This window comes from Clarias gariepinus, chromosome 26, assembly GCF_024256425.1.
Source record: "Clarias gariepinus isolate MV-2021 ecotype Netherlands chromosome 26, CGAR_prim_01v2, whole genome shotgun sequence".
NCBI classification, from domain to species: Eukaryota; Metazoa; Chordata; class Actinopteri; order Siluriformes; family Clariidae; genus Clarias; species Clarias gariepinus.
Genome location: NC_071125.1, coordinates 13,666,921 through 13,693,108, shown reverse-complemented (window position 1 = coordinate 13,693,108; position 26,188 = coordinate 13,666,921). Strand labels below are relative to the sequence as shown.

The 26,188-nt window shown below is 36.6% G+C and overlaps 1 protein-coding gene across 4 annotated transcripts in view; it reads right to left on the bottom strand.

The window, feature by feature from the left end:
* Window positions 1–24,060, bottom strand: part of asap1b (ArfGAP with SH3 domain, ankyrin repeat and PH domain 1b) — a 94,001-nt gene extending 69,941 nt beyond the window's left edge. For all 4 annotated transcript variants that reach the window (XM_053487825.1, XM_053487823.1, XM_053487822.1 and 1 more), the window contains exons 1-3: window positions 23,902–24,060; window positions 23,665–23,741; window positions 20,860–20,986 (exon numbers count right to left, since the gene is read on the bottom strand). In XM_053487825.1, the coding sequence (XP_053343800.1) occupies window positions 20,860–20,986; window positions 23,665–23,720 (183 nt within the window). In that variant the 5' untranslated portion in view covers window positions 23,721–23,741; window positions 23,902–24,060. The remainder of the gene's footprint in view (window positions 1–20,859; window positions 20,987–23,664; window positions 23,742–23,901) is intronic.
* Window positions 24,061–26,188: the final 2,128 nt, after the last annotated feature.

Here is a 26,188-nt window from a genome sequence, read left to right as displayed (position 1 = left end):
ACATAATGCCTTTTCAAATTGTGGAGAAACCTGTTTTTTTAAAACTAATGAAAACAGCAACACCTTTTTACAAAGTGCCATCAAGAAAATTCTTTTCAAAGAATGAAATCCCCAAGATGTACACAGAAGTCAGGGGTCATGTGCAAAAACAAGTGGCAGAAGGGGTGTGGTTTTCTGTTTCTATATGTTTCCTAAAATAAAAGAGTTTTTTTTTTTTACCCAGACATTTAAATATAACATTATTTAAATATAACAGTAATTACAATACCGTGATACCGCGAAACCGTGATATTTTTATCCAAGGTTATCATACAGTACCATCAGAATCTTATACCGGCCCATGCCTAGTGTACACGCACTTTCCTATTTCTCAGTATTTCAAGATATTCTTTAAATGAGATACTGGTGAGAGATTAATGAATGAAAAATCGCAATTGTTTAAGAAATCCCAGTGGTATAAAGCAAATAAAGACATCATACCGACCCAGGGAGGATTATTTTTATACAACAGCATGGTCTGCCAAATATGCACATAAATAAACGAGACCGGAGGGCTGTCTTTAGGGCTGCACCATTTAATATAAAAATAATAAAATCACATAGCAATTATACTGACACATATCTATAACTACTCACCGTTATTGAGTACTAACACAAAAAATCTATGTTTTTTTTATCTCTCACATCACCTTCAAACCTACTGAAAGCTCTGTTCTCTTTTGCAACCTTCTGGATTTTCTAGATCAGTGAATAATTTTGAATGTAAGGTTGGATTTTTCACTGCCACAATTATATCACTGTGCATGAAATCACGAGAGATGGGGAAAAATATATAAATACAGTTATGAATCATGATTTGTTTTAGTTATTTGCGTGTGGCAATTCATCTATTGGTACGCCAACTTCAAAACTTTTTTTGTATTATTACTATTGTTTTCACATTTCTAACAGTGCAGGTCGATTAGCCAGTGACCAGAATTGGCTGTTTTTCAGTTTGATCACTTGTGGATATAAACAATTCTGTGCAGAGTTCTCAAGTTTCTGAGTGGTGTAACAAAACAAAAAATTTTTTTATAGCGTTTCACTATTAAAAGTAGCGCACCATGCAAGCAAATTAGGCTCAAAACCCTCTCATTACACACGCTTACACCAGCCTCAAAATAATCACAAGACTCACACGCATTAGAAGTCAAGCACAGGTGCATGCTCTCTATTACTCCACACACTAACATTTTCCAGTTGTTTTGAGACTTTGGAGGCATTTAAGTGGTAAAACATTGCAGTTTGGGTAACAAAAAATATATTGAATCAGGATATTTCGAAAATCATCAGAATCACAATAGAAAACGAATCGGTATCATATTGCATGATAACTGATTTTACCCATCCCTAGAAATTACTACATTTTCCAGTTACACATGAAAACCTAAGAGAGGTGGATATATTGCTGCTGACATTACACCTAGCGAATGCTGCACTTAAATCTTCTGGATGTAGATAACATACAGTAGCGCAAAAAAAAAAAGCATGTAAACTAGGGCTGCACAATATTGGAAAAACTGACACTGCAAAAACTTTTTTTTTCTTTAATTTATATTGCGATATGCAAAAATACAGGAAAGTTTATTGGATGTCTCAAAAAATAAAGAATTAATAAGTCTAGAATAATTTTGAAGGCATCCTTATAGAAAACAAATATAATAAAAAATTCTCTAAAAAATGACTTTTTGCCTAATTTTGGTTGTTTACACTATTTTACTTTATAAAATAAGGGGGCTTAATAAGTGCGGTATATATATATATATATATATATATATATATATATATATATGAGAGAGAGAGAGAAAGAGAGAGAGAGAGAGATAGATAGAGAGAGAGATAGATAGATAGATAACCAATTATACAAACATAATTTTAAAATGTTTTTTAAAAAATGAGTCTCATAGGCAAAGAAATAGCACAGATTCATGTTTTTGGTCGTTCATGTTTTTGGTTGTTTCTGTGACCAATAATAATAATGATAAGCATATTTTTAGTTCTACAATTTTGCCATGCCATTTCCATATTCCATAAGCAATATAGTTTATACGTTTTAAAAGTAGTATCATGTAGAACTAAAGTTGTCACATCAGAAAACCCAACTACAACACTGAGATGTCTGAAGCCTCCCTGTTAACACATGGCAGGTATTCTATACAAGCAGTTGTTTTTTTGTTAAATCGGTTTAGTGCTGTGGTGCCGCATGGATCCGTGCTGCTTTAGTTTTAAGGGTTAATCGTCCTGGTTAGTTTTTTAAGGAGGAGCCCGTTCATTGTGCCATACTGTGTTTCTCTGTAGAACATGTCCGATCGTCATTTAGGAAGCTTCCTACTCTTTTTTTCAGGGAGGATTAGGATTGCGCCAAGGAAAGCATGTGATGTCACTTTTTACAACACTGAGAGTTATAAAGTAGGCTGCACATTGAAGTGGGTGTTGTACTTTTTACAGTTTTTTTGTAGTTTTAAACGGCGGAAAAGCAAAATTGTGAAATTAGCGGCAGTTGTGTGAAATCTTTATACAAAATGATTTCAAAACGAAAACGAATCTGGAGAGAGGATGAGACCGTTTTGCTTGCAGAGGGGGGAGTAAAATTTAAAGAAATGATTAACACTAAATTCTGCACTACTCTTACATCTAAAGATAAAGAGTAAGTAGATGGCAATTTGTGAAAGCATTAGTGCCACCTGTCAGTCTGCAGCATGTACCCCCGAGGAGTGTGAAAAATGGGTGCAAGGTGTGTAAATGAAGTGATGCTCATAAAAAAAAAATTTAAACCAGGAGTGTACACTTAAATAATTTAATCTAAATACATAAAATGTATATATAAATATAATTATTTTAATATGTGTGCCATGCATGATGCCCACAACTCAGCTTGTTTTTTTTTGTTGACTTAACACTGTGCAGTGGGGAAATGTATAAATCTACACATGATCTACTCTGTTATGCCAACACTGTCGGCTGCGTCACTGTTTCAAAGCTGCATCTTTACAACTGTTAAAAAATTAATTAATTAATAAAAATTAAAAAAAAAATTTATGCAGAGTATACCTATGTAGTTTGACTCGAAGTGAGATGCGGCGTTACGCACCCTGAGCTGCCGCAAATAACTGCCTGTCCGCAAGTTCTGCAGCGTCCAAAGGCTTCTGTGAGGACGCCAAAAAATTTTACGTTAAATTTTTCGCACAGAAAGATGGTAACGTATTTACTTGCGGAGACCCCATATGGAAGGTTCATTAACAGACCAGTTATCTACAGTACCACACACGATGTTTTAAAAATAAATAAGTTGATAAATAAATAATTCCATTCTTGTCCAAATGGACCTTTTATGAGTTCAGTGTTACTCAATGTTATTAAAACATCTTTCCTCCGTTCATGTCTCTGTCTGAATGCCATTTCCTCGCTACTCCTAACCAGGTTAGGACACCTCCCGGAGCGCTTCTACATTTTTGTGGAAATGGTACTGATTTCCTAATTGTACGAAATGTTAATCTGCTGCTCTTAGTCCTAAATGTAAGACCAAAATTGTCTTACTCTGAGCATATTTGGCCACTTAAAAGCATTTTTTTACCTTGAGACGACTAGTCAATATGGGCCCTGATCTTCATCCAAAATATATATTCATCCATCAACCGTAAGAGAGACGTTCACACCAGACGCCTACAAATATGTGAGTTGAAGCTGTTCTGTAAGGAGGAAAGATCAAACATTTCTCATGAACGTGGCAGATCTGATCCAGAGCTACTGAAAGCACATGCTTTGCTGCCAAAGAAGGTCTGACCAGCTATTAACTCCAAGGGTTCACATACTTTTTCCTCCAGAACTGTGAACTTTTAATGAGTGTTTTCAATAAAGATGAGAAATTATAATTGTTTGTCTGTACAACTGTTCAGCCTTAGCACACTGCATTTGTCTATTGTTGTCAAATAGATGAAGATCAGATTATATATTTTGTCAAATGAATGCAGAAAACCAGCTAATTCCAAGTCATTCACATAACGCCTTGGATAATTGCCACTGTACAGAGCAAATTGTGTGATCAGTGTCATTCTTGTTGCCACTGGTTCAGTAAGCAAATGCAAAGTCATGTGTAAAGTATCAACCCACTTTGCTTAGGGTCAGTCTGTCTCACTCTACCCTTTTGTTCACTTCCCACTACACTGGCTAAGCAAGTAAAGTTCTTTAGTTTTAGTCACTTACATCACGCAGAAATCTAACTGCAAAATAAAGGCTGATGTGTTACTGTAGTTTTACTTTAATGTATAGCTATCAAGTCTTGTGTCACAGAAAAATGTCCATTGGGGGTCATTTGCCCAAAAAGCTGGGGAATCTCCAGATTACTGAGACTAATTTAAAATACTGTAGATTACATCCCGTCTTTTATAGGAAGCTGTTTATAAACCATAAAAGAACAACTCACCATTTTTCTTTTCTAAGTCAGAAATACTGTAAATCAGAATGTCTCTGACATTGTTTGCCTGCTTTGTGTGTGAAACGGCCTGTTTGCCTGCTTTGTGTGTGAAACATGGACCTCTCCAAAGACCATATGCAATGTCTGCATTTCCAGTTACACAAGTGCTGGACTGGGAAAACTCCAGTGTTATGGATGTGACAATTGTAATAACCTACAGATCGTGTGTATATCTGATCATCTGGCTTACCTTCAAAAGTTAGACATGTAAAGAACAAAACACAATAAGACATGCAGTTACAGGAAACTAATCTGTGATATGCTAGTTTAAATTAACCAAGAGAAACCAGCCTAAAATGAAAGTGTGTTTATTTTTTTTTATTATACCACAGAAATTTTATATTTTTATTCATCATGAAACAACACCAGTAGCATTTATTCCTGTCCGTCATCCCTGAAAAAAATCTAGTTACTGTTACCAGTAACAGAAAAAATATGGTAATTCAAAATTCAACACCACTGTATTTTAGGGATGCACCGAAATGAAAATTCTGGGCCGAAAACGAAACCGAAATTTTTGGATGCACTTGGCCGAAAACCGATACCGAAACCGAAAATGGCTTCATTAAAAAACATGTTTAAAATATTTTCTTTTTGTTTGTATTAAAAAAACTACTAATTAATTAAGCAATCAAACTTTTATTGATAATAAATAACAGTAATAAGGCTGTTTAACAATAACAAAACTAAAAAAAAATTCTTTCTGTAACATATTGCAACTTTGCTGTCCTCATCTGAAACTTTGAAGTGCTTCCAAACCGCCGACATACTCCGTGTTTGATGCGTAATGACAGCGCGAACGAGACGGGAGGATGGGAGAGGCGTGGCGACAATTTCGGCTTTTATTTTCGGCGCTTTCTTACGTTTCGGCCGAAACCGATAATGCTATTTTGGCCGAAAATTTTCGGCGGCCGAAATTTCGGTGCATCCCTACTGTATTTTGCTGTTGGGCAGCAACAGAAAGTTGTTAGCAGAAAATCTAACATTTGTGTGGAAATACTGTTTAAAGTCCATTGTCCTTTTTTTCTACCCATATACCTACTTGCCAGGATATGAGGCAACACAGTTATCAGTCACAAAACATACTTGTAGCACTTAAATAAAACCAAGAAAACATGAAAACATGCAAAAGCCATTTCGTAAGCAGACAACATTGACATGTCCTTGCAGTCAAGTGCAAAACGCTTTAGTCTACAGACTAAAACGAGTAGGATCAAACAAAACCAATACTAACATAACAGGGCTATTTTCAGCAGTTGGTTGTCACATTAATATAAAATTAGGGTCACTGTGCATGCTTCATTCTGATCCACTTGAATGGGCATGCACACACTCGGGCACATACACACAGATGAGGTTTAGGGCAGTGAAGCACACATAAGTGATAGAGATGACCATCTGTAAGGCGGCTGGATGAGAGAGAGTGAGTCACAGCTCCCAAACAGCAACATGCACACACACACAGGCATACACGAACATGCACACTCACACTGGCGCACACATGCACACTCACACTCCTACACACTTCTGCTAATAAATGCATAAGCAGGAGATAAACATGCAAGCAAGAAGAAAAATTATGCAACAATCTGGGCTGTGCCCTCGTAAGTATTTACACACTCCTGTATGCTGCTGACCCCAGAGAGGATTACAGAACACAGAAACTAATTTCTTAAAGTTTAGTTGAAGGTTTTTCTTATTATAGCGCTTTATGTATCCTACGAAAATTTTCAAATGGTACTCTAACTTTACTTCGTTGAATTTAGAGAATGAACTTACCAATGCAGAAATATGGTTTTGTTAAATGTACAAAGCGGGCTGCACAACTGAAACAACAGCAATACTCTTTAAAGCAGAACAATGTTTAAACTTATTCAAAAACTTTCTTTCTTAAGCCATAGAGTTTATAAATATCTATAGTCCTAAATAAATTTATTATAAATGTATGTGTTCATTTCATATTTTCTTTTGTTACAATAATTATAATCGGCGGTTTACAAAAACGCTTCATAACTTTAGGAAAAATGTCAATTTAATCAATATAATAAAACATGGATTATTACATAGTTTAGGCAAGCAAGTTAACAGTACTTACTCCAGTTTACTGGTCAGAACTTCTTTGTACAAATAAAATTAAACTAAAGACTAAAATAAAAACAGAGAGTGAAAGCTATCTAAAACACAAGCTTCTTGAACTGCTGCACACACACAAACACACACAGACCATAGGGAGTGGGAATGAAGCTCAGACAGACATAATTGACTAGTGGTGCTATGACAGTTGTAAGCATGCACTCTTCACTCTTCCCCTGAGAGCTTTCAGCAACAGATGCCTGTATTAGGATTCAAACTTACAATATGCAAATGCATCTTTTTCGTGCCACTCATGAGGGGTCTGTGTTTGGCAAAGTTAGATCCAAGACTGATTGGCAGATCAAGCTAAAAAACAGCCTGGTCAAATACTCTTCTGCTTTCTACATAAAGAGCTACCAATATACAGTAAATCCATGTAAAACATGGATACAAATCAAATCCCTAGCTATGAGTATTTTTTTTTTTTTTTTACATGTGACATGAGGAAAGAACATCATCTCTTAGGCAAAACATTGGCCAACAAATTGCTGTCTTCATTTTCAGAAGACACAGTGATGGTATAGTTATTTGGAGTTTGGCACTACAGCAATATTTAGACTTTTTTTTTTTGTAAAAGCATTTAAACTCTGGACATCTTCTATAACAGTCCTCCTCAGGCCACAGATTTTCATTTTAGGATCAGATCTGGACTCTCGGCTAAGACATTATAAATCCTTGGTCTTGTTTTGGTGAATCCATTTGTTTGCTGATTTGGATGTTTGCTTCAGGTAGCAGCTGGTGCAAAACAACCAGCTTTGTTTTTTTGTAAACATTCTTTTATTATTTGTGACTTAATGCTTTATGGCATTATGCGCTGTTTAACCAAGATACATATTGTAATCGCAATGTGTCAAAATAAAAACAATGTGAACTTTGGACAAAAACGTGCAGCCCTTGTAGTTGCCATGCTGAAAGCAGAAATTTCTCTTTCTTTTCAATTTTATAGCAAAAGCCTTAATTTATATATATATATATATATATTATATATATATATATATATATAAAATTTATTTTTATTTTTTTGCACAGATTGATTACAGCTGTCCATTATTCCCTTCACTCTGATTGAAGCCTCAGCTCCAGGTAAAGAAAAGCAGCCCCTAAGTATGATAATGCCACCTCCATCTTCTTCCCTGGTGTTCTTTGTTGTGATATGTTTTACCAAAAATATATTTTAGTATACAACCAGTATTTTCCAGAAATCGGTATTAAAAGTCTTTTAATGTTGCTGTAGGCCTCAGGGCAGCCTTCTTGACTAGCTTTCACCTGGTCCTCTCAATTTTAGAGGGACATCCTGTTCTCAGCAACATGATTGTTGTACCATATTTTCTTTACATGTTATTGTCTTATCTTCGGTGTCACATGGAACTGTTCTTAAAAAGACAAGCAACAAAGTGATATAAACAAGACAGAAACATCCTAGGCACTGGCTATACAGTAGTGGTTAAAAACCGTAAACTAACACATGCAATGGTAAAGTATATACTAGCACTAGCAAGAAAAGAAGAGAATGTTAAAAAAAAAAAATGTAAGGCCTTCATTTTTAACATCTTGGTCATGCAGTCATAAAGCACCCTATTTAGTAATTTATTACACAATGTGGTAGGGGTGGCTCAAATGGTTAAGGCTCTGGGTTGCTGCCACTGTTAAGCTCTTGCGTAAGGCCCTTAACCCAATCTGCTCCAGAGCCACTGCATCTTTGCTGATCCTGTGCTCCGAACTGGGCTTCCTAATATGCGAAGAAAGGATTTCACAGGACTGTAAGTTACATGAGGCAAATAACAATCTTAATCAGTGGTAGATTTAGCCATGGGATTAGTACAACATTTAAGAAATATTAATCACGACAACTACTTTTAAAAACACTTTCACTACAGACCTTTTTTTTTTTGTCTGAAAAAAATTTATCATCACATGTTATACTAAATTCCCACAAACTTTCTAGTGTTCTCCCTATGATTTCAAAATCACCCCAATTTGAGATGAAATTCAGGAATGTGGGAAACCCTTAACCGCTGAAATAAAGTTTGTACTGAATATTTAATTTCCATCCTGTTACATGTAGCATTGTTGCCTCTGTGTTCACTTCCAAATCGAAATATTATGATGCATATTATAAATTTAACCTATTATAAACCAAAATATTATATTACTGCCATAGCCTTTACTTATACCACAGCAGCTGTAACAGCAGAGAATATTGGGTCACCTCATATCCAGAGGGCTTTAAGGAACCTCAGGGTGTTAAGAAGCTATAAACGTACGTACACTAAGAAAAAGAAAACATGGTTTCTGCCTGGCTAAGAGTACTGTCAGGGCTTCTGCACACACCAAGAGCCAGCTGAAAATGCTGGATATCTGCCACACCATCCTTCATCACAGCATAACCATTGCCATCCCACTCTCAGTGTGTCAGCTTTTGTGCAAAAACATTTTGCATCTGTCATCCATCTACACATCCAAGAAAGCCGAAACTATTTTAAACCAACAGCTCTGCTTTGGATAAACACCCAATGCATATGTTTCTCTTCCTTTTCTTCGATAAGAAGAACATTTTTGTATAAACAGCCTAAATTTACATAACAAAAGAACTAAAGCACTTGTTGATGTGAAATTTAAATGTGGTACTTGACCATAAACCTAGATAAAGAAGTCTTTATAGATTACAATCTAAACATTTAGAAAAGACATGCAATTCAAGCAAAATCTTAATTAAATTAAACCTCACGTAATCTTAATTTACGATTCCCTTTGGCACCGGCTGCTTTAAAAACTAAAAGTGACTTCCTTGTCTTCTTGCTACCATCCTTGATAACATTCTTTTCAACCCATGTGCCACATGTCTTCATTAAATCTTTCACAAAATGCAAAAATAAAAAAGAATGTAAACTTGCTTCTTTTGACTTTCCACTGACACAAATCAAATAAGTTTTAAACAGCTCGAATACTCAACTAAGCCTGTGGTCGGTTCGGCTCAGTTTATATATTTGCATGCTGAGGCAACTTTCTTGCAAAATTTCAAAAATCCAAATTAGATTTTTTACGTTTGTAATAGATAGAACCAGTCGATCACCCACTGCAAGTGACCAGAATTGGCTGTTTTTTTAGTTTAATTGGCCGTAACCAGTGATCAAAGTAACAACCTCAGATATAACCGACCTTGTAGCAACCGCAGAAGCCTCTGATTGGCGCAACAGAAATGCATTTATTTTTTTATTTATTTTTTCCCGATTTTCTCCCTAATTTAGTCGTTTAACTCCTCCACATCACTAGGGGGCTCCCACATTAAGGCTACTACTACCATTCAGCCGGGAGGGCCAAAGACTATCACGTGTTTCCTTCGAACCGCGTGACGCGAGCTGACTGCATCTTTTCGAACTGCGTGCTCACGCACAGTTAGAGACGGGGTCACACACATGGAGGAAAGCGCTACCTGCTCCTTGCGTGTGCGCGAGCTCACAGATGCCCCTGATTGGCTGTAGAGCCGTGATTAATGTGGGAGCACAAAGTACCTCTCATCCCTGTGCTGTGAGAGGTTACAGCATCACCCAGAGATCGAACCAGCACTCCCTGGATGATAGGGCGAGCACTTTACCACTGCGTCACTCGGATGGCAAAAATGCATTTTTATGCCTTTTTATAAATTATAAATTATCAAAAATAGTGCATGTTAAAAACCTCCGATCAGCCTTTTTCCCCAAACTTTGCAAGCGAATTAGTCTCAAATCTACTTATTTCACAAGTGTCTCAAAACACTGCAAATGCTAATTAGTAGAATTATTTGCTCAGTTTGTTTAGAAATAATAATTATGACAGATGACAAATACATACTGCTCAGGTAAAAGTTAACCTCTTTTGTATTTGTATTGTTTAAATGCTGCTTTTGGTTTTTAAGTGAAAATAAATACATTTTATATGTTTAATGGGCTACATTTAATTAATTATTGTAACTAATTCTTTTAACAAAATCAGGAAAAAAAAACTAAATATCGAATCTGTATGTTTATCAAGTCGTAATACTTATAGAATCGCAATTTTAACCCAAGTATCTTTATAATAACGTATCAGAAGGTAAGTGGTGATTCCCATCCTTTCCCCATCCACAAACACCCTTACATACTCACTCACAAACTATGGACAATTTGGAAACATTAAGTCTTTGGACTGTAGGATAAAACTGAGTACCCTGAGAGTTGAGTGGTAATCTTTATGTATTCTTAGATATATTCGTTTTTAATTCATGTCATGCTTGTACATCTTTTTTAACTGCCCAATTCGCATTGTACATTTTAAATAAAGAGACAGAGTAAGACATTTATCACACAAGATCACATGTAGCATAACAAATGTCAAGCATGAACAAGAGAATCTACCATTTACTTCATTAATACACATCGGCATTAGATAAATAAGCATATTTAAAATAAAGACTTTGAAAATGTCTATAATTTTAAAATTTACAAACTCCAATTTCTTAAAATTTGCACCCTTCTCCAATGCACTGATTTACCTGACAGCTACAAGAGATGGTTGCATCCCAAACCACATTTTAAATGCTAAATAACATACTACTACATGAAACAGAAAAAATAAACCTGTTTAAATAGGTAATAGCTCTGACTCTTGCTTTACACACTGGGTTTCATCTATAAAGACCGCATATGTTGTTAAAGATAAATCAACATGACAAACTTCTATCTATCTATGGCAAAAAAGCAAGTCACTTTGATGCTGAGAGAAAAGAGAAACTTTCTTAAATCACATGATGAAGAGACCCAAACATCTGAGGTTGCAGAAAACAGAACCCACTCTTCCTATGGTCATTTTATGATGGAGAGCACAAAAAGGTATTTCTTACTGATGTTCCTCAGAGAAACTAAATCAGAAATCAAATAAAGAAAACTGAGGCCGTACCAAATGACTCCAGTTTCCTTGGTCTCCTTTTCTTCGACTCACTTCACAGGTTTTCCATGTGGTTTGGGTCAGAAGACTGAAATGTCTATGACAAAAGCTTGACTCTGTGTCATTGAACTATTTTAAGTAAATGTAAATGTAAGTTTTTGATCATTGTCCTGTTAAACGCCCAGCTGTGGCTTCTTGGCAGAAGTAGCTAAACTGCCATTTAAAATCTCCTGCTACTAGACAAAGTTTATGATGCCACGTATACAAACAAAGTTCTTAGGGAATACGGGGAAAAATATAATCTCAATTTGTACTCCACAATAGTCCAACAATAGAAGAGATTAGGCTTTTTTCCTTATAGTCATCCCTCATTTTAAGCCAAAAGTGTTAGTTGTGAAAACTATTTTTAACTCATCTGAATGTTCTGGTGTATAAAAAGAAAAAGATGGAAAAAAACTAATAGTTCAGTGTTACTTATAGTGAGGGAATGACACTGCATCCTGTTGGGAAACTTGCAAATTCTACCATATTGCTATTTTAAGCTGAAAGGTATCTTAGAATCTTACCATCTATTGTTATGTTCATTGCATTCAAAATAAAAACAGCCACAGAAAGGAAGTCTAGTCTGTGATCACTGGAATAAGCATGTAGTCAAAATGACACAAAAATAAAACAAAAATAAAAATCACAAACACACCTGCTGCTAGGGCATGAAATTATATGAGCTTAAAAAAGTTAGAAGTTAAGGCTCCAATGGAAAGAAAAAATGTTTTTCCTGCTTTCAGTAATCTGGGAATGCTTAATTTGTTGATGGGAGCACATGACAAACTACTTAGTAACTTTGCTGAACAGGAAACATCTTTGTTTGCTATTGAGTCATAAACCTAAAAACAAATGATTACAAAACATCATAAGCAAAGACTACAGTCCCTGTTTCCAAATGCCTTTGAGAGCAACCTCTGTGCATTAGAGGATTCATAAAGTTGGTTTTCATCACTAAGCTGCTATACATTTGCTTAACATCACTTTTCATATTGCCAAGCATCAGCTGGGTCCTAGAGCAGAAAAAATGTGTTCACTTGAGTGAAGAATTAAGCACCACTGTCTGGCCTATTCTGGGTACATCAGAAAAACCTGTGTTTGGCCTATTTCATAAATAATATACTTTCATTAATCACTATATTAGTAACACTTGTAAACCTGCACTTTCAGGTGTACAGACTGGACAATTAAAAACTGGACAGAGACCAGGCTGGGTGTATGCGCGTTGTTTACATAGAGTAAAAAAAATAACATTGGAATGAGCTATGGGAAGAAGGGAAGCTGGCGGAGACAGTGTAATTCTTTCGGCAATGCTCTGCTGGAAGGACTTGGGTACTGGCATTCATGTGAATGTTATGTGTAGGTAGGTGGATGTATGACACATACCACCTACCTACACATTGTTGCTTATTAAATACATTCCTTCATGACAACAGTATTTACTAATGGCAGTAGCCTCTTTCAGCCACAATGCAGACATTGTTCAAATTTAGAAGCATAAGGGAGTTCACGGTATTGACTTGGTCAGTAAATTCCCCAGATCTCAGTCTCATCATGCATAAGTAGGATGTGACAAACGTCCAGTCTACAGAGGTCTCACCTAGCAACTTACAATACTCAGCGGATTTGTTCCCAAGAACTTGGTATCAGATACCACAGCACACCTTTAGAGGTCTTGTAAGTTCGTGCCTCAAAATGCCAGAGCTCTCTCTGTGGCACAAAGCACACCAACACAATATTACACAAGTGGTTTTAAATGTTATGGACGATGGAGAACACAAAAGTATTTATTACTGATGTTCCCCAGAGAAACTAAATCAGTCAGAATGGATCAAATAAAGAAAACTGAGCCCGTACCAAATGGCTGAAGTTTCCTTGGTCCCCTTTTCTTCGACTCACTTCACAGGTTTTCCATGTGGTTTGGGTCAGAAGACTGAAATGGCTATGACAAAAGCTTGACTCTGTTTCATTAAACTATTTCAAGTAAATGTAAATGTACGTTTTTGATTAACGCCCTGTTAAAACGCCCATCTGTGGCTTCTTGGCAGAAGTAGCTAAACTGCCATTTAAAATCTCCTGCTACTAGACGAAGTTTATGATGCCATTGATGATGATGATGTAACTGTAAATGTATAGAATGGTACTGCTGATATTTAGGTTACGGCTGGGCGATACTGCACCCTTGCCTAGCCCCTCATTTTTATTATTATTTTTTTTTTTTATAAATCATGGGCAATTATGGTTTGGATTATTTTTTTATTATTATTCAGTTAAAAAAATATGCAATTTATTATTAGGACTATTATTGAAACTCTCTTTCAATTATATATTTATGTTTCGTACATTTGAGGACCAGAAATCAGTTTGTGAAATTTGTTACAGCATCACGCAAAACCTGCTGCACAGAATTTAATGCAACTAAGTTAAATCTGCGCCATAAATTAAATTAAAATATTGAGAGGAAGAGATGTTACGACCAGTTTTGTCCCAGATTACAATACATTAAAACCATTCTCCATTGTCTCATATGTTCCGAAATCGTACTATGTAATAAAAGACAAGGTTAACACACTATATTTATTCCTTTTTTTAAATATTATTTCTTTTATACACACACAAAAACACACACTAGCTGCCTTGCATGTTACTAACAAAAAGATAAGCCCATCCAATTTCCCACTTCATCTGTACCAAGGTCAAAAGTTATGTAAATCCAACCAATGCATTAGGATTATATTTAGGATTATATTTTTAATTAAAAATAACCAACTTGGTTATCTGACTTTTCAAACCTGTGTTAAATGTTTATCTTGGCCTTTTTTTTTTGGGTGGTAGTGATGGTTCATTTTTTTTATCGAATTGTGCAGCATTAGTACACTACATTACTAATTTCCCTGAAAACTGTTCTAACCTCAGGTTACAGCAGCATTAAATATTGACCCTGTACTGAAATATGACTCAGCGTTTACAGACAGACAACCAGGAACGGTAAAGCCATGTACAATAACTGTCCATTACATGAGATTTAGAATGTGTGTCTGACAAGAATAGAAATATCTGGCAGTTTTTTTTGTGAACGATACAAATGATATTTTCCAAGGTTAACCAGACTCAGGCTAAAGGAGTTTAAAAACACACAATTATAACACATTTTTATAAGACAATATGCTAGTACAGTAGTAAGCAGAAGAATCCCTTTAAAGTCTTTGATGTCTTGTGTCTGACATGTGTCAGCCAGACAGCACCAGTACAATTATGCTAATATTACGAACAAAGTGCACATACGTATACTACCAGTCAAAAGTCTGGACACACCTTCACAGTGGTCTACACTGTCTACCAATGCTGAGGGCATCCGAAATATGCAATAATCCCATTTGAACATTTGATATTGTGATGTAACACATCAGCTATATGGTTATCTGACATCTCTTACTTAAGTTGCTTTTGCACTAGAGACTTGGCAGTGTTGGCTCTATTTATATCAGGGAGGTTATCATGGTTGATGTGTGTCAGTTTCATGACTAATTTGCTCGCACTTTTTAAGCTGGGGGGTTTTTAAGACTTGGTTTAAGACTCATACTGATCACAGACAGGACCATTGTCAGTATGCTTGTAAGACAGAACAAGCATGGGGAAGAAGGGGCCAAGCGATTCCATGCCCTTGTCAATCATTGGTTCGTATTTGTGGCAGCCCACCACAATATACATCTGATATTTTTAAGAAGTAAATATGCTCTGTACCATCATCAGGGGAAATAAAACCACCGTGGTTTTGCACAGTCCACTTAAAAAGATGTTTTTCAAACAGTAATTGGAACCCTCGGATTGCAAGTATCGCGGTTTGCGGGTGTTCCACAAGACGAGAAAAGATTTTTAATAAATCTTGATTTGAAGGCCTCCGAGTGGCGCAATGGTAAAGCCGAGCTCTCTCAGGAGGGAGGAATGAGAGGTACCTGCGCTCCCACATTAATCACGGCTCTACAGCCAATCAGGGGCGTCTGTGAGCTCGCGCACGCAGAAGGAGCGGCTAGCGCTTTCCTCCGAGGTGTGTTACTCCGCCCCTAATGGTGAGTGAGCAAGCAGTTCGAAAACATGCGGTCGGCTGACGTCACGCGGTTTGGAGAAAACACAGGATAGTCTTCGCCCTCCTGACTGAGTGGTAGTAGTAGCCTTAATGTGGGGGCCCCCTAGTCACAGGGAGGAATTGGCTACGACTAATATTGGGGAGAAAAAAAAAATTTGATTTGAAAAACGAACAAGTCTTGGATTACGAGTATCGAGTATCATGCGCTTCTTGTTTTGATGCCTAGCGTCATGTGATCACAACTGATCACAACAGAACTGAGAAAGTTTTTTTTCCCTCTCTTGCGCTGCGGAATTGTGGGTAATAGTCTTCCCTGCTGGGTCTTAGTGCGCGTCTCTTACTGGTATTATCAACATCCTTGTACGCATGTACTGTTTACTATAACAACCACATGTGTGTGCGTAAAACATATTTTATTCTGTGTCTGTATGCGTGCGTGTACAGCGCGCGTGTAAAGCAAAAGAATTCTTATTAGAGAGGTTAAAAATCCCTTTTCTTCCTCTCTGTTTCAGCCTGTCATTGTATGTGATACCATTATATCTCTCTCTATCGCCTTTACACCCCCTCTCACACCTTTACACCCCTGTGCTTCACACAGGCACGCACACACACAGCTCTACACAGAAACACTGCTCTACACAGAAACACTGCTCTGTCGCAATTCTTTCCAAAGGTAAAGTGCAGGTTTATTTGTTTTACTTTACAGCAGTAAAGTAAAACAATGCTCACAATGCGTGCATGGTATGCGCTCACAAAAGTGTCATAAGCGATGTTCCTTGCAAATTTTTCTGACAAAACAGTCTTTCCGTTAATGTGTGTATGTGTTTGTGTGAAATTTAAATAAGAAAGAAGAAAGGTTTACTGTGTAAGATGCACACACACACACACACAACACACACACGCACACACCGCCTGCGCTTAGCAACAGAAACACTTATCTGTCTGGATTTATTTTTACTTTTTTTAAAAGGTAAATTACAGGTTAATTTGTTTTATTTTTACTTTATATTTTGCAATAATTCTTTTTATGCATTTATTTTTTTGGGCTGTGGAACGAATAATTTGAGTTTACATTATTTTTATTCTTATGGGGAAATTTATTTACGAGTGCTTTAGAATACAAGCCCACTCATAATTCAAGGTTCCGCTGTATTGGCAGACTGCAAACCAACTAGATGCATACTGCCACCTGTTGTATAGGAGTGTGTGGATACCCAAATGTTTTTGGGTATAAAAACAATACTAATAATTGTAAAAATGTGAAGCTGGCCAGAAGTGAGTGGACACGAGGTTACAGTACAAAGTAGAGCTGCATGATTCTTGGTGAAACGTAAACAATTTTTTCTAAATTGGGAACTGAGATCATGATTCTCTCACATGATACTTATTTTTTCAAAAGAAACAATTATTGTACTTAAGTAAAAAAAATAATAAAAAACAAACACACACACAACACATGCTTTCTACAAAGGAATTTCAACCCTCTTTAAAAAAAAAAAAAAAAAAAGCTTTTTCTTACTATAGAGCCTCATGTGCAATAATGGAAAGCAATACTTCATTGTATACATTAGTTTGTGACATTATTATTCTGGTTAGAATAAACTTAACATCAGCTGTTTAGGTAGTCTAAATGTAAATGAATAGTTTAAAGCAAATTTACTGTTAGATATTTTATTGCTCTTGTCTAATATACTTCTCTGTGGCTTTCAGTCTATTTTCAGAGTCTCTGTATAACAGTTAGAATCAATGCATAAATGAATACAGTGTATCCCAATTAGTATTGTACATGCCTGCCGCTGTTAATTTTTTTGTTTGTTTAGTTTTTCTCTTCTTCTTCTACTCCTCCCCTGTTGCTGCTGTAATAATGTAAATGTCCCCACTGGTGTGACAAAGGTTTATCTTATTTTATCTTATCTTATTTAGCATCTGGGATTGTTGCCAAGTAAATATGTGAACACATGAATGCAGTATGATCTGAATACAGGGAAATACACATAAGTGAACTGTTGCCATTCAAAATAGACTGAAAATAGATTTTTTTTTTTATGAAGCTTTTTTGTGCTTTGCAAATTTACAGGAACGCGAAACCCCTCTCGCTTGTCTAAACTCTTATACTGCTTAATACACACACCCAAACACATCATGTCAATGTGACTCGTCAGAACAGTGCTCACAATAAACATTACAAATGTAAATTCTTCACATTCAGTTATTTAATGAAATATTCCACTAAATACAACCTAACATTACATAAAGTTGTTGCCAATTGGTTGTTCAACCAATAGTTACTAAATTTGGTTTTACAGGAGACATGGCTGTGATAATTAATTTCTACTCAACATTAAGTTTGCCATGAAACTACAGCATGTACCACCAGGCAAGCGGTACAAGATGTGCTTTGTGAAAAAAATCAACATTAAATTTAGCATCAAGCATCGTATTTACATGACTAGGCAAGTGCAATCAAGGTCTCCATTGCCTCTAGGATCACTGGCCTGCTGTGCTTTTGCCATGTGCTGATTGTTGCACCTGTAGCACAGCTTGCGTTCCTTCAGTTAATGTTTCATGCAGAGATGTGGAAACTCAAAACAGGAACTTGGACAGGAACTGTGTACAGGAGCTACAATCCAGAGTTGTTACAGAAATAATTAGTTCCTTGCAAGGAACTGGAATTTTAAAGTTCCTCAAAGGTTTCGGGAACCTCAGTGGAACATTGTATATTATTATATGGGTGGAAACAATAAGATGACATGTATACGCATCATATATCTTTTTCAAACTACTGTACGAGTGTACAGCAGGTGTACTAGACATTACATAGCAGTTACATATAGACTATTTTAGAATTCTAACTTGACAGCTGAACATTTTGGCACATATAACATAAGTGGGTGTTTAAAAGTCAAGCACCCCAGACACATTGAACTAACAAGTATATCAAGAAAAAAAAATTATTTATTTTATAAAGAGGTCAAAGTTCAGCATTTACTAGTCCAAGTAAAGATGGTCCATCAAATTATTTATTTTTTTAATCTGGAACACACAAGACACATGGACATGTGTATTCACCAGTTAGATTAACAAGTAAACATTTCATCTGTGATAGCGATTTGCAGTCCTACTATGTAACTAGGTTTCTAATGAATTAGTTTTAGGTTCTACTCACAGTTGAGTCTATGCTAACATTCCTGCCAAAATGTTTTTGAAATTTAAAAACTGTGATTCTTAGGTCTGGCCTTTAATGAGCATTTAGCAAATATCGATTTATTTTTATACAAGTGTAAGAAACGTTATATGATGTCTTCATGTATTTTGTACATTACAGTGCTGACTTGAAAAGTTACAAAATAGAAATGCAGTTCCTGTGCACTTACTGTGTGCTACTTCCCCATTTTAGCCAATTTAAAAAAGACCAACATTGCAAGACATTGCAATAACATGCAGAAGCAGTGCACATCTCCTCTTAGTTCCTACTACCAACAACATTAATAAGTAGCTTAATGAATTTCAATTTCGACAGTGAGGTTCTGAAAGTTCAAACGTTGAAAATGTTTTTAACACAAACTACTAAGCTATAATGGTAAAATAATAGTAATAATAATATTAATTAAAATTAATTAAAAATTATTTCTTCTTTTTGACGATGAGGGAAAAAAATAACTAGTTGCAGTTTTGCTCAAACTTATGAAAGAAAGACATCACTGTAGCCGAGGTAAAGATGTGTAAACAAGTGACCACCTTTTAACATCATCATACACCTGGCATCATGTTTACATGACTAGGCAAAAGCAATCAAGTTCTTCAGATGTTTATTTTGTGTTTTTCAAATACACTTGGCAGCAAAGTCATACAGTAGGTAGCCTTGCCACCTTACAGCACCAAGGCACACACTTTAACCCGGAGTTCTGTTATTGTCTGGAGTTTTACATGATCTCATGTGGGTTGCCTCTGGGTTCTCTGTATTCATCCCAGCTCCCATAAACACGCCAGTTGGAGAATGCATGCACTACATAAACAATAGTTGTACATGAGTATATAAATGTGTGTGCATGGTGCCCTGCAAAAAAATAGCGTCCCTTCTCACTCTGAGCGATCCCAGGAGAGGCCCCTGATCCATCACAAGCTTTATTTAGAAGATAGATAGACAGACAGACAGACACTTTATTGATTCCTAAGGAAATTTCCAGTATCAAGGGTAGTAACATAATAGACAATAAACACGTAGTAGCAATGACAGATTGTCAAACATGTATAGTATAGTCCAAAAAAAAAAAAAACCTGGAAGACAACCTCACTACAACAGAAATTATTAAGATAGAAAGAGCATAATATATATAAAGAAAAAAACAGTCAGGCAAAAATGTGTATAAAATTTTGTCTCACTTTGTGTATATATAAGGAATAAAATAAATACGTGCAAATATCACTGAATTAGAATGAATGTTAGTGGATAGACTACAGAAAACAGATGTGCAATAAGTTATAGCCAATGAAAGTGACAGCATTGCAAAATATGTAAATATGCATGAAAACAGGACCAAAAGCAACCCGTTAACATAAGATAAGTTCTACTCTATCTACTCTAAGAAAAGCTTCCTTCCTCATTTCTGCGCTTTAATATGCAAATTATCACGATGGTGGATTGAATTTGCAAATTAGTCTACATCGTCTGGCAACTTCTAGGAAATTTCTGAGTATGCAGTAGCATGCATTTCTCATGGAAAGAGTTGGCAGCACTGCCAAAGCCTTTTTTTTTTTTTTTTTTACAAAGGTGGGTTTATTTATAACATGCTTTTGATTGCACTACTAAGGGCTTAGGCAGGAGCAAAAAAAATAAAAAATAAGTGGCATATGATTGATAATAATAATAATAATAATAATGATAACAAAAAGTGAATATGATGTAAAAGACAAATAGCAGCATCTAGTACTTCTACTCGCACTACGAAGTTGAAATACTAATATAAGGAATCCAGGTTGAGAGCTCCATCTGCAAAGCACTGAGAAGCTTATATAAATGCCAGCTGGTAAAAAAAAAAAAAAGAACAATATCGCCCACGCTGCATCTGTTTTATCCTCTAAGCTTTTCTTGGCCTCATCGCCATCACTGCGGTTAGATAATACACCCTGACACACACACACACACATACTGTATATGCAGGCCGTGTTTTGCAGCTCTTACCTCCTCTAAAACACTGACGGTGTTCCTGCAGCTCTGAAGGCGGGTCGTGAAGCTGGACGTCGTGGGGGAGTTGTAGTCCTCCGTCGTCTCCGAGAGAAACTCGGACACCGATATCTGATCCGGCATCCTGCAGTGAGGTGTAGTCCAAACAAACAAACCAAAAAAAGGTGGAGATGTTTCTTCAGAATACGGAAAGCATTCACAGATAACAAACTTCCGAGACGCTGTGTGTGTGTAGAGGCACGCACGAGATGCCAGCCGCACGCGCAACAAACTAACGTTTCGCGTGGCAATAAACAAACAAACGCTTTTTTTAAATATAGTTTTAAAATATTTTATTAAATACTGTTGCGTTTACTCTCTGTGTGAAAGGTTAAGCTTTAACAAGCACGTCTCGACGGTTTGCTCCCAGTTCCATCACACGCCGTGAAGCGGACTAGCGGCGGATGCCCACATTCCCGGTGATGATGTTCAAACAGGCGTCGCTAACGATAGCTGCTAACAAAACGGCATTTCACAGAACAAACGGTTTCCGTTAGTGGTCCACGAATTATTCAACGACGACGATGCTGTGTGTTTATCCACCAGACTTTAGAGACTAAGTGCACAACTCTCTGTGTGACACTAAACCTCACCCTCTCACACGGTGTAAACTCTCACACACACACACTTTCTCTCTATCTATCTCACACTCTGCTTCATCCGCCCACAGTGACGGATGAAGCACTGCGCATGCCCGGAGTCACGCGCCGCTTTTTTGAGGGAGGGCAGGGACTGAGCTGTGAAGATCGATTTTACATAATTACTGTACATGCATAAAATATGACGTTAGTTAAAAATAAAGTTAGTAATGAGATTATAATGAGTGTTTTAGTGCTTGTTTAAATAAATATTTTGTTTGTTTAGCATTTTTTCTATTCTATTCCACCCATCTCATCCATCTGTATTGCTTAATCCTGTAGACAGGGTCTTGGGGGCCTGGAGCCTGTCCCAGGAGACTTAGGGCACATCCAATCCATAGCAGTACCCACACACATGCACACTCCAGCACTACGGGCAATCTAGGAACGGTTAGCCTTATCTGCATGCCTAGATTGTGGGACGAAACAGAAGTACCCAGAGAAATTCCACCAAGCACGAAGAGAACTTGCAAACTCCATGCACACAGGCGGGACTTGAACCCAGACCCTGGATGTGCAAGGCGACAGTGATAACCACTAAGCTACAGTACCATGCCACCAGTGGTCATTATCATCGTAATTAGTGGTGATTATCATTGTTGTCATTCACACGCACTACGGGTAGTTTGGGAATGCCAGTAAGCCTAATCTGCATGTCTTTGGACTGTGGGGGGAAACCGGAGCACACAGAGGAAACCCACCAAGCACAGGGAGAACATGCAATCTTCATGCACATAGACCCCGAGGCGGACCCTGGTGCAAGGCAACAGTGCTAATCACTACGCCACCGACTCCAGTCTTAGTGCCCTGTAACAGTTCGATGTAAAGCCTTCTTTTCTACCATGAGACAGGTTTCATGAGGAAGGTCTTTAACTATTTCTCCCCATCACAAAAAGCTGCATGTTTGTCTTTTAAACTTAACAGAAAAAAAGAAAAGCAAGTGACAGTTCAGCTGATAATAGCTCTTCAAAACATATAAAAGCATGCCTAGCGTGACAGTGGCTTAGTGGTTAGCACTGTGACCTTACACCTCCAGGGTCGATTCCCGCCTCGGGTCTGTGTGCGTGGAGTTTGCATCTTCCCATGCTTGATGTGTTTCCTCTTTGTACTCCAGTTTTCCTCCTACACTCCATTAGACATGCTAATTGGTTTTCCCAAATTGCCTATAGTGTGATTCATGATGATTTGAATGTGTATATGTGATGGATTGGCACCCTGTCCAGGGTGTACCCCAGTAACAGGAAAGCCTATGACAAGCCTGTGATGGGACTTCCTGTGCAAACAAACAGTTTTATATGTACAGTATGTGAATATGTAGAGTCAAAAACAAAAGTTAGACTCGTTCATGATTTCTGGGTAAAAGAATAAACATATCAGCATACAAAAGAAATAATTGTTGTTGTTGCCTATTTCAATAACTTGACAAGGACACAATAAATTGTGTACAAAACCTTATACAGTTAATTGTTTAAATGTGTTAGTTTTTTTACATTCGTAAGGATCATCTAAAGAAAAATAAATTTTTATATCTTACATTTTATTTTTCTTAAATTTTGCCTTGCTGCAATTGTTTTGTTTTCATTTACAAGACAATACCTGATTTAAAAAAAATAGGACAGGATTTTTTTTTTACCAAAAATTTGCCATTTTTTAAATGCAGGAATGTCTTTGATTTAACATTTGTGCAGTGTTAGTTGTCATATTTTAGTTTGGTTTTAAAAAATATTGTGGGGTTTGTTATGTTACAATATCTAAGAGACAAACAAGGCAATATTAGGAGTCAGATAAGCAAGCAATGCAGAGAGGCACAAAGGAGGTATACACACTACAACACGACGGTCCTGACGGTCACATGATAGCATCAACGATGGTGTGATTACTGACATCTTTAGAGGAAACGTAACACTACACATTGCTGCCATAGTTAAATTCAAGTTTTAAAAAAATGGCAGAGATAACAACTGTTGAGGTTTGTATACATTTTTGTGCCCCTCTGGATATTGAACAAGCACTGACTGTTGCACCAATCATCAATTAATATATGGGAAAAAACGTCAATAGGTTGTTTGGAGAAGGTTATCGAGTTAATGAACTATATTTGCATGCTAAAAGCTAAATTTCTTACCGGTTCCATATAGGATCCCTTGAAGAAAAACTTAAGCGGGAGGTTGATGCTCTCATCACTTGCGGTCAGTTTCTGGCCTTGATAAATAATATATAAAATACCATAGTTACAGTTTTGTCTATTTGTTTGAATTAGTTCATAGTGAAATGAGAAATTTACATGGCATGGTATTTTCACTCCTGTGTTGAAGTAGACTTGTTGTCTTTAATTAGTTAGTCTTGAGCTAGACACACTTACCCGAAAGCTCCTGGTATGTGTTGCGTATTTCATGAACATCAAATAAAGTGTCAAAGCAAGATAAGTTTCTCCCTGTATGCTTCATGGCAATTCTATGCTCACCGCCATCATCAGAGCTCAGTGGAACGGCTGTGTGTCCGTCTGTGTGTCCACCATTTGAGAGGAAGGGAGAAGCTACAATGTGTGCAGAAAAATACCCAATGACAATAGGCACAGGATCCAATAGCTAAAGCAGCAGGAAATGAGGAAATGCACTAGCACTGTGGAAGGAAATGGCAGAGCTTTGGAGGAGTTTCCTCACATGTTGCTTAGAGTTTCACAGGTTAAACTCTCTCTCTCTCTCTCTCTCTCTCTCTCTCACTTTATTGACCTATCTGAATGTCTATCTATTTAGTAAGAATCGGTAAAAGAATCAGTTACTATTTTAATGCAAAAGTCTTGTGCCTCGACTGCTCAGCTACATGTACAGCCTGATGACTTACACACTTCTTAATCACAGTAGAAAAATCCCTGCCAGTAAATGTATATTTTGTCAATAAACTGATAATAACACATATCAAAGAAACTACTGTATACTGACTATAATCTAATAATACAGTAAAAATGCCATGAATAATAGACAAGGGAAGAAAAGTGGTTTGATGGCACATGGAGATGGGCATAAACTCTGCCACCCACTGTATGTTAGAGTGCATTATTTTGTGTGTTTGTTTGTTTGCTTTTAACAGTTGAACTGAGTAATGGTTTTCATACTGTAATTGTGTTTCAGAGATAAAGCAGATCAGCAGCCATTCAACACCAAATCATCATTAAATCTGTGTTATCTCTAAAAATGTGCTCTTTGCTTACTTCTGGATGGCCAACGCATCTAACAGCAGTATGTAACCTATTTAGAGGCAGAAGGCATGCATGTGACAAGGGTTTTATAGCCTTAATTTGGATCAGTTGACCAATAAGATCTCTGTAGCCCACGAAATTAATGATCCATATTAAAACATATTCTTGGATTCTAAATTTGATTATGCAAATCATAATTTGCCTCAGACATAATAGAGGATGCAGTTATTTGCAATAAAAAAAAGGAAAAGGACGAAGAAAACAGTATTTGAAATCATTTGCAATCTGTGATTATTAACTCTTATCATGAAGTCCAAAGGGCTGTCACTGATGCAAGCCATCATTAGTCTGAAATTAAATCAAACCAGGCACAGAAAAACCTTCCAGGAGCTATGTGGACCTGTGTTAACAGTCGAGGGAAATAAATACATAGGGTTTACCACAAGATGCAAATCACTGGAAAGCCTCAAAAGCAGGAAGACCAGATAAGAGTTTTCCAAAAACATCTTAAAAATAAAAATATAAACACACAAACAAACTTGTATGAGTATGATGAGAAGTGAGAAGAGAAGAGCATTGATAATGATTGGAACTGCTTAAGATCAGAAATGCATAAGTAAAAAAGAAAAATCATGTCCCTTCATTTTTATGTTTTTATTTATCTATATATATTATAATAATCCTAGTGAGAAAAATACAACAGATTTCAGGATGTAAGGATTTTTCCAATAAAGTATACAATTAGAAATCCTGTGGGGAAAAATGTATTAAACCCTATCATTAAGTAACATGTACTATAGAACCAGCTTTAGCAACAATTAAAAAAAAAAAAAACGTTCTCTGTAAGAGTGTCTCAGTCTCATACATTGTTTTAGAAACCTTTGGCCTCTTCTACTTTACAACAATGATTTGGTTCATTAATGTTTATGGATGTTCATTTATGGACAACTTTCTTAAGAACCCATGACATAATTTCAGTTTGATTTGGCCATCCTAACACCTGGATATTTTATTGTTCTGGAGGATTTCTAATGTAGATTTGCTGGTTGTGCTTGGGCTTATTGTACTGTTACCTGACCCAATTTTGGCTCAGTTAGAACTGCTGGACTGATGCCCTTACATTTGTCCAAATATATTGTGGTATAAAGTGCAGTTCATTATTGTCTCATTGACTGCAGGACCTGTGTCCTTGTCCTAGAACCTTATGCTACAAAACAAACCAAAATATTGGTCTCAACCACCAGAGCTGACACTTGTCTGCCAGAAATGCAAAACATTTTACCTAATGGAAGGGAACTGTATGTTTCTTATTAACTTTATGTTCTAAACCATGTAAACATTATAGCACTTTTTGTAAGTCGCTCTGGATAAGAGCGTCTGCCAAATGCCTAAATGTAAATGTAAATGTAAACCACCTGAAACTTTGTTTTGTTGTTGCCAGTGTACACTC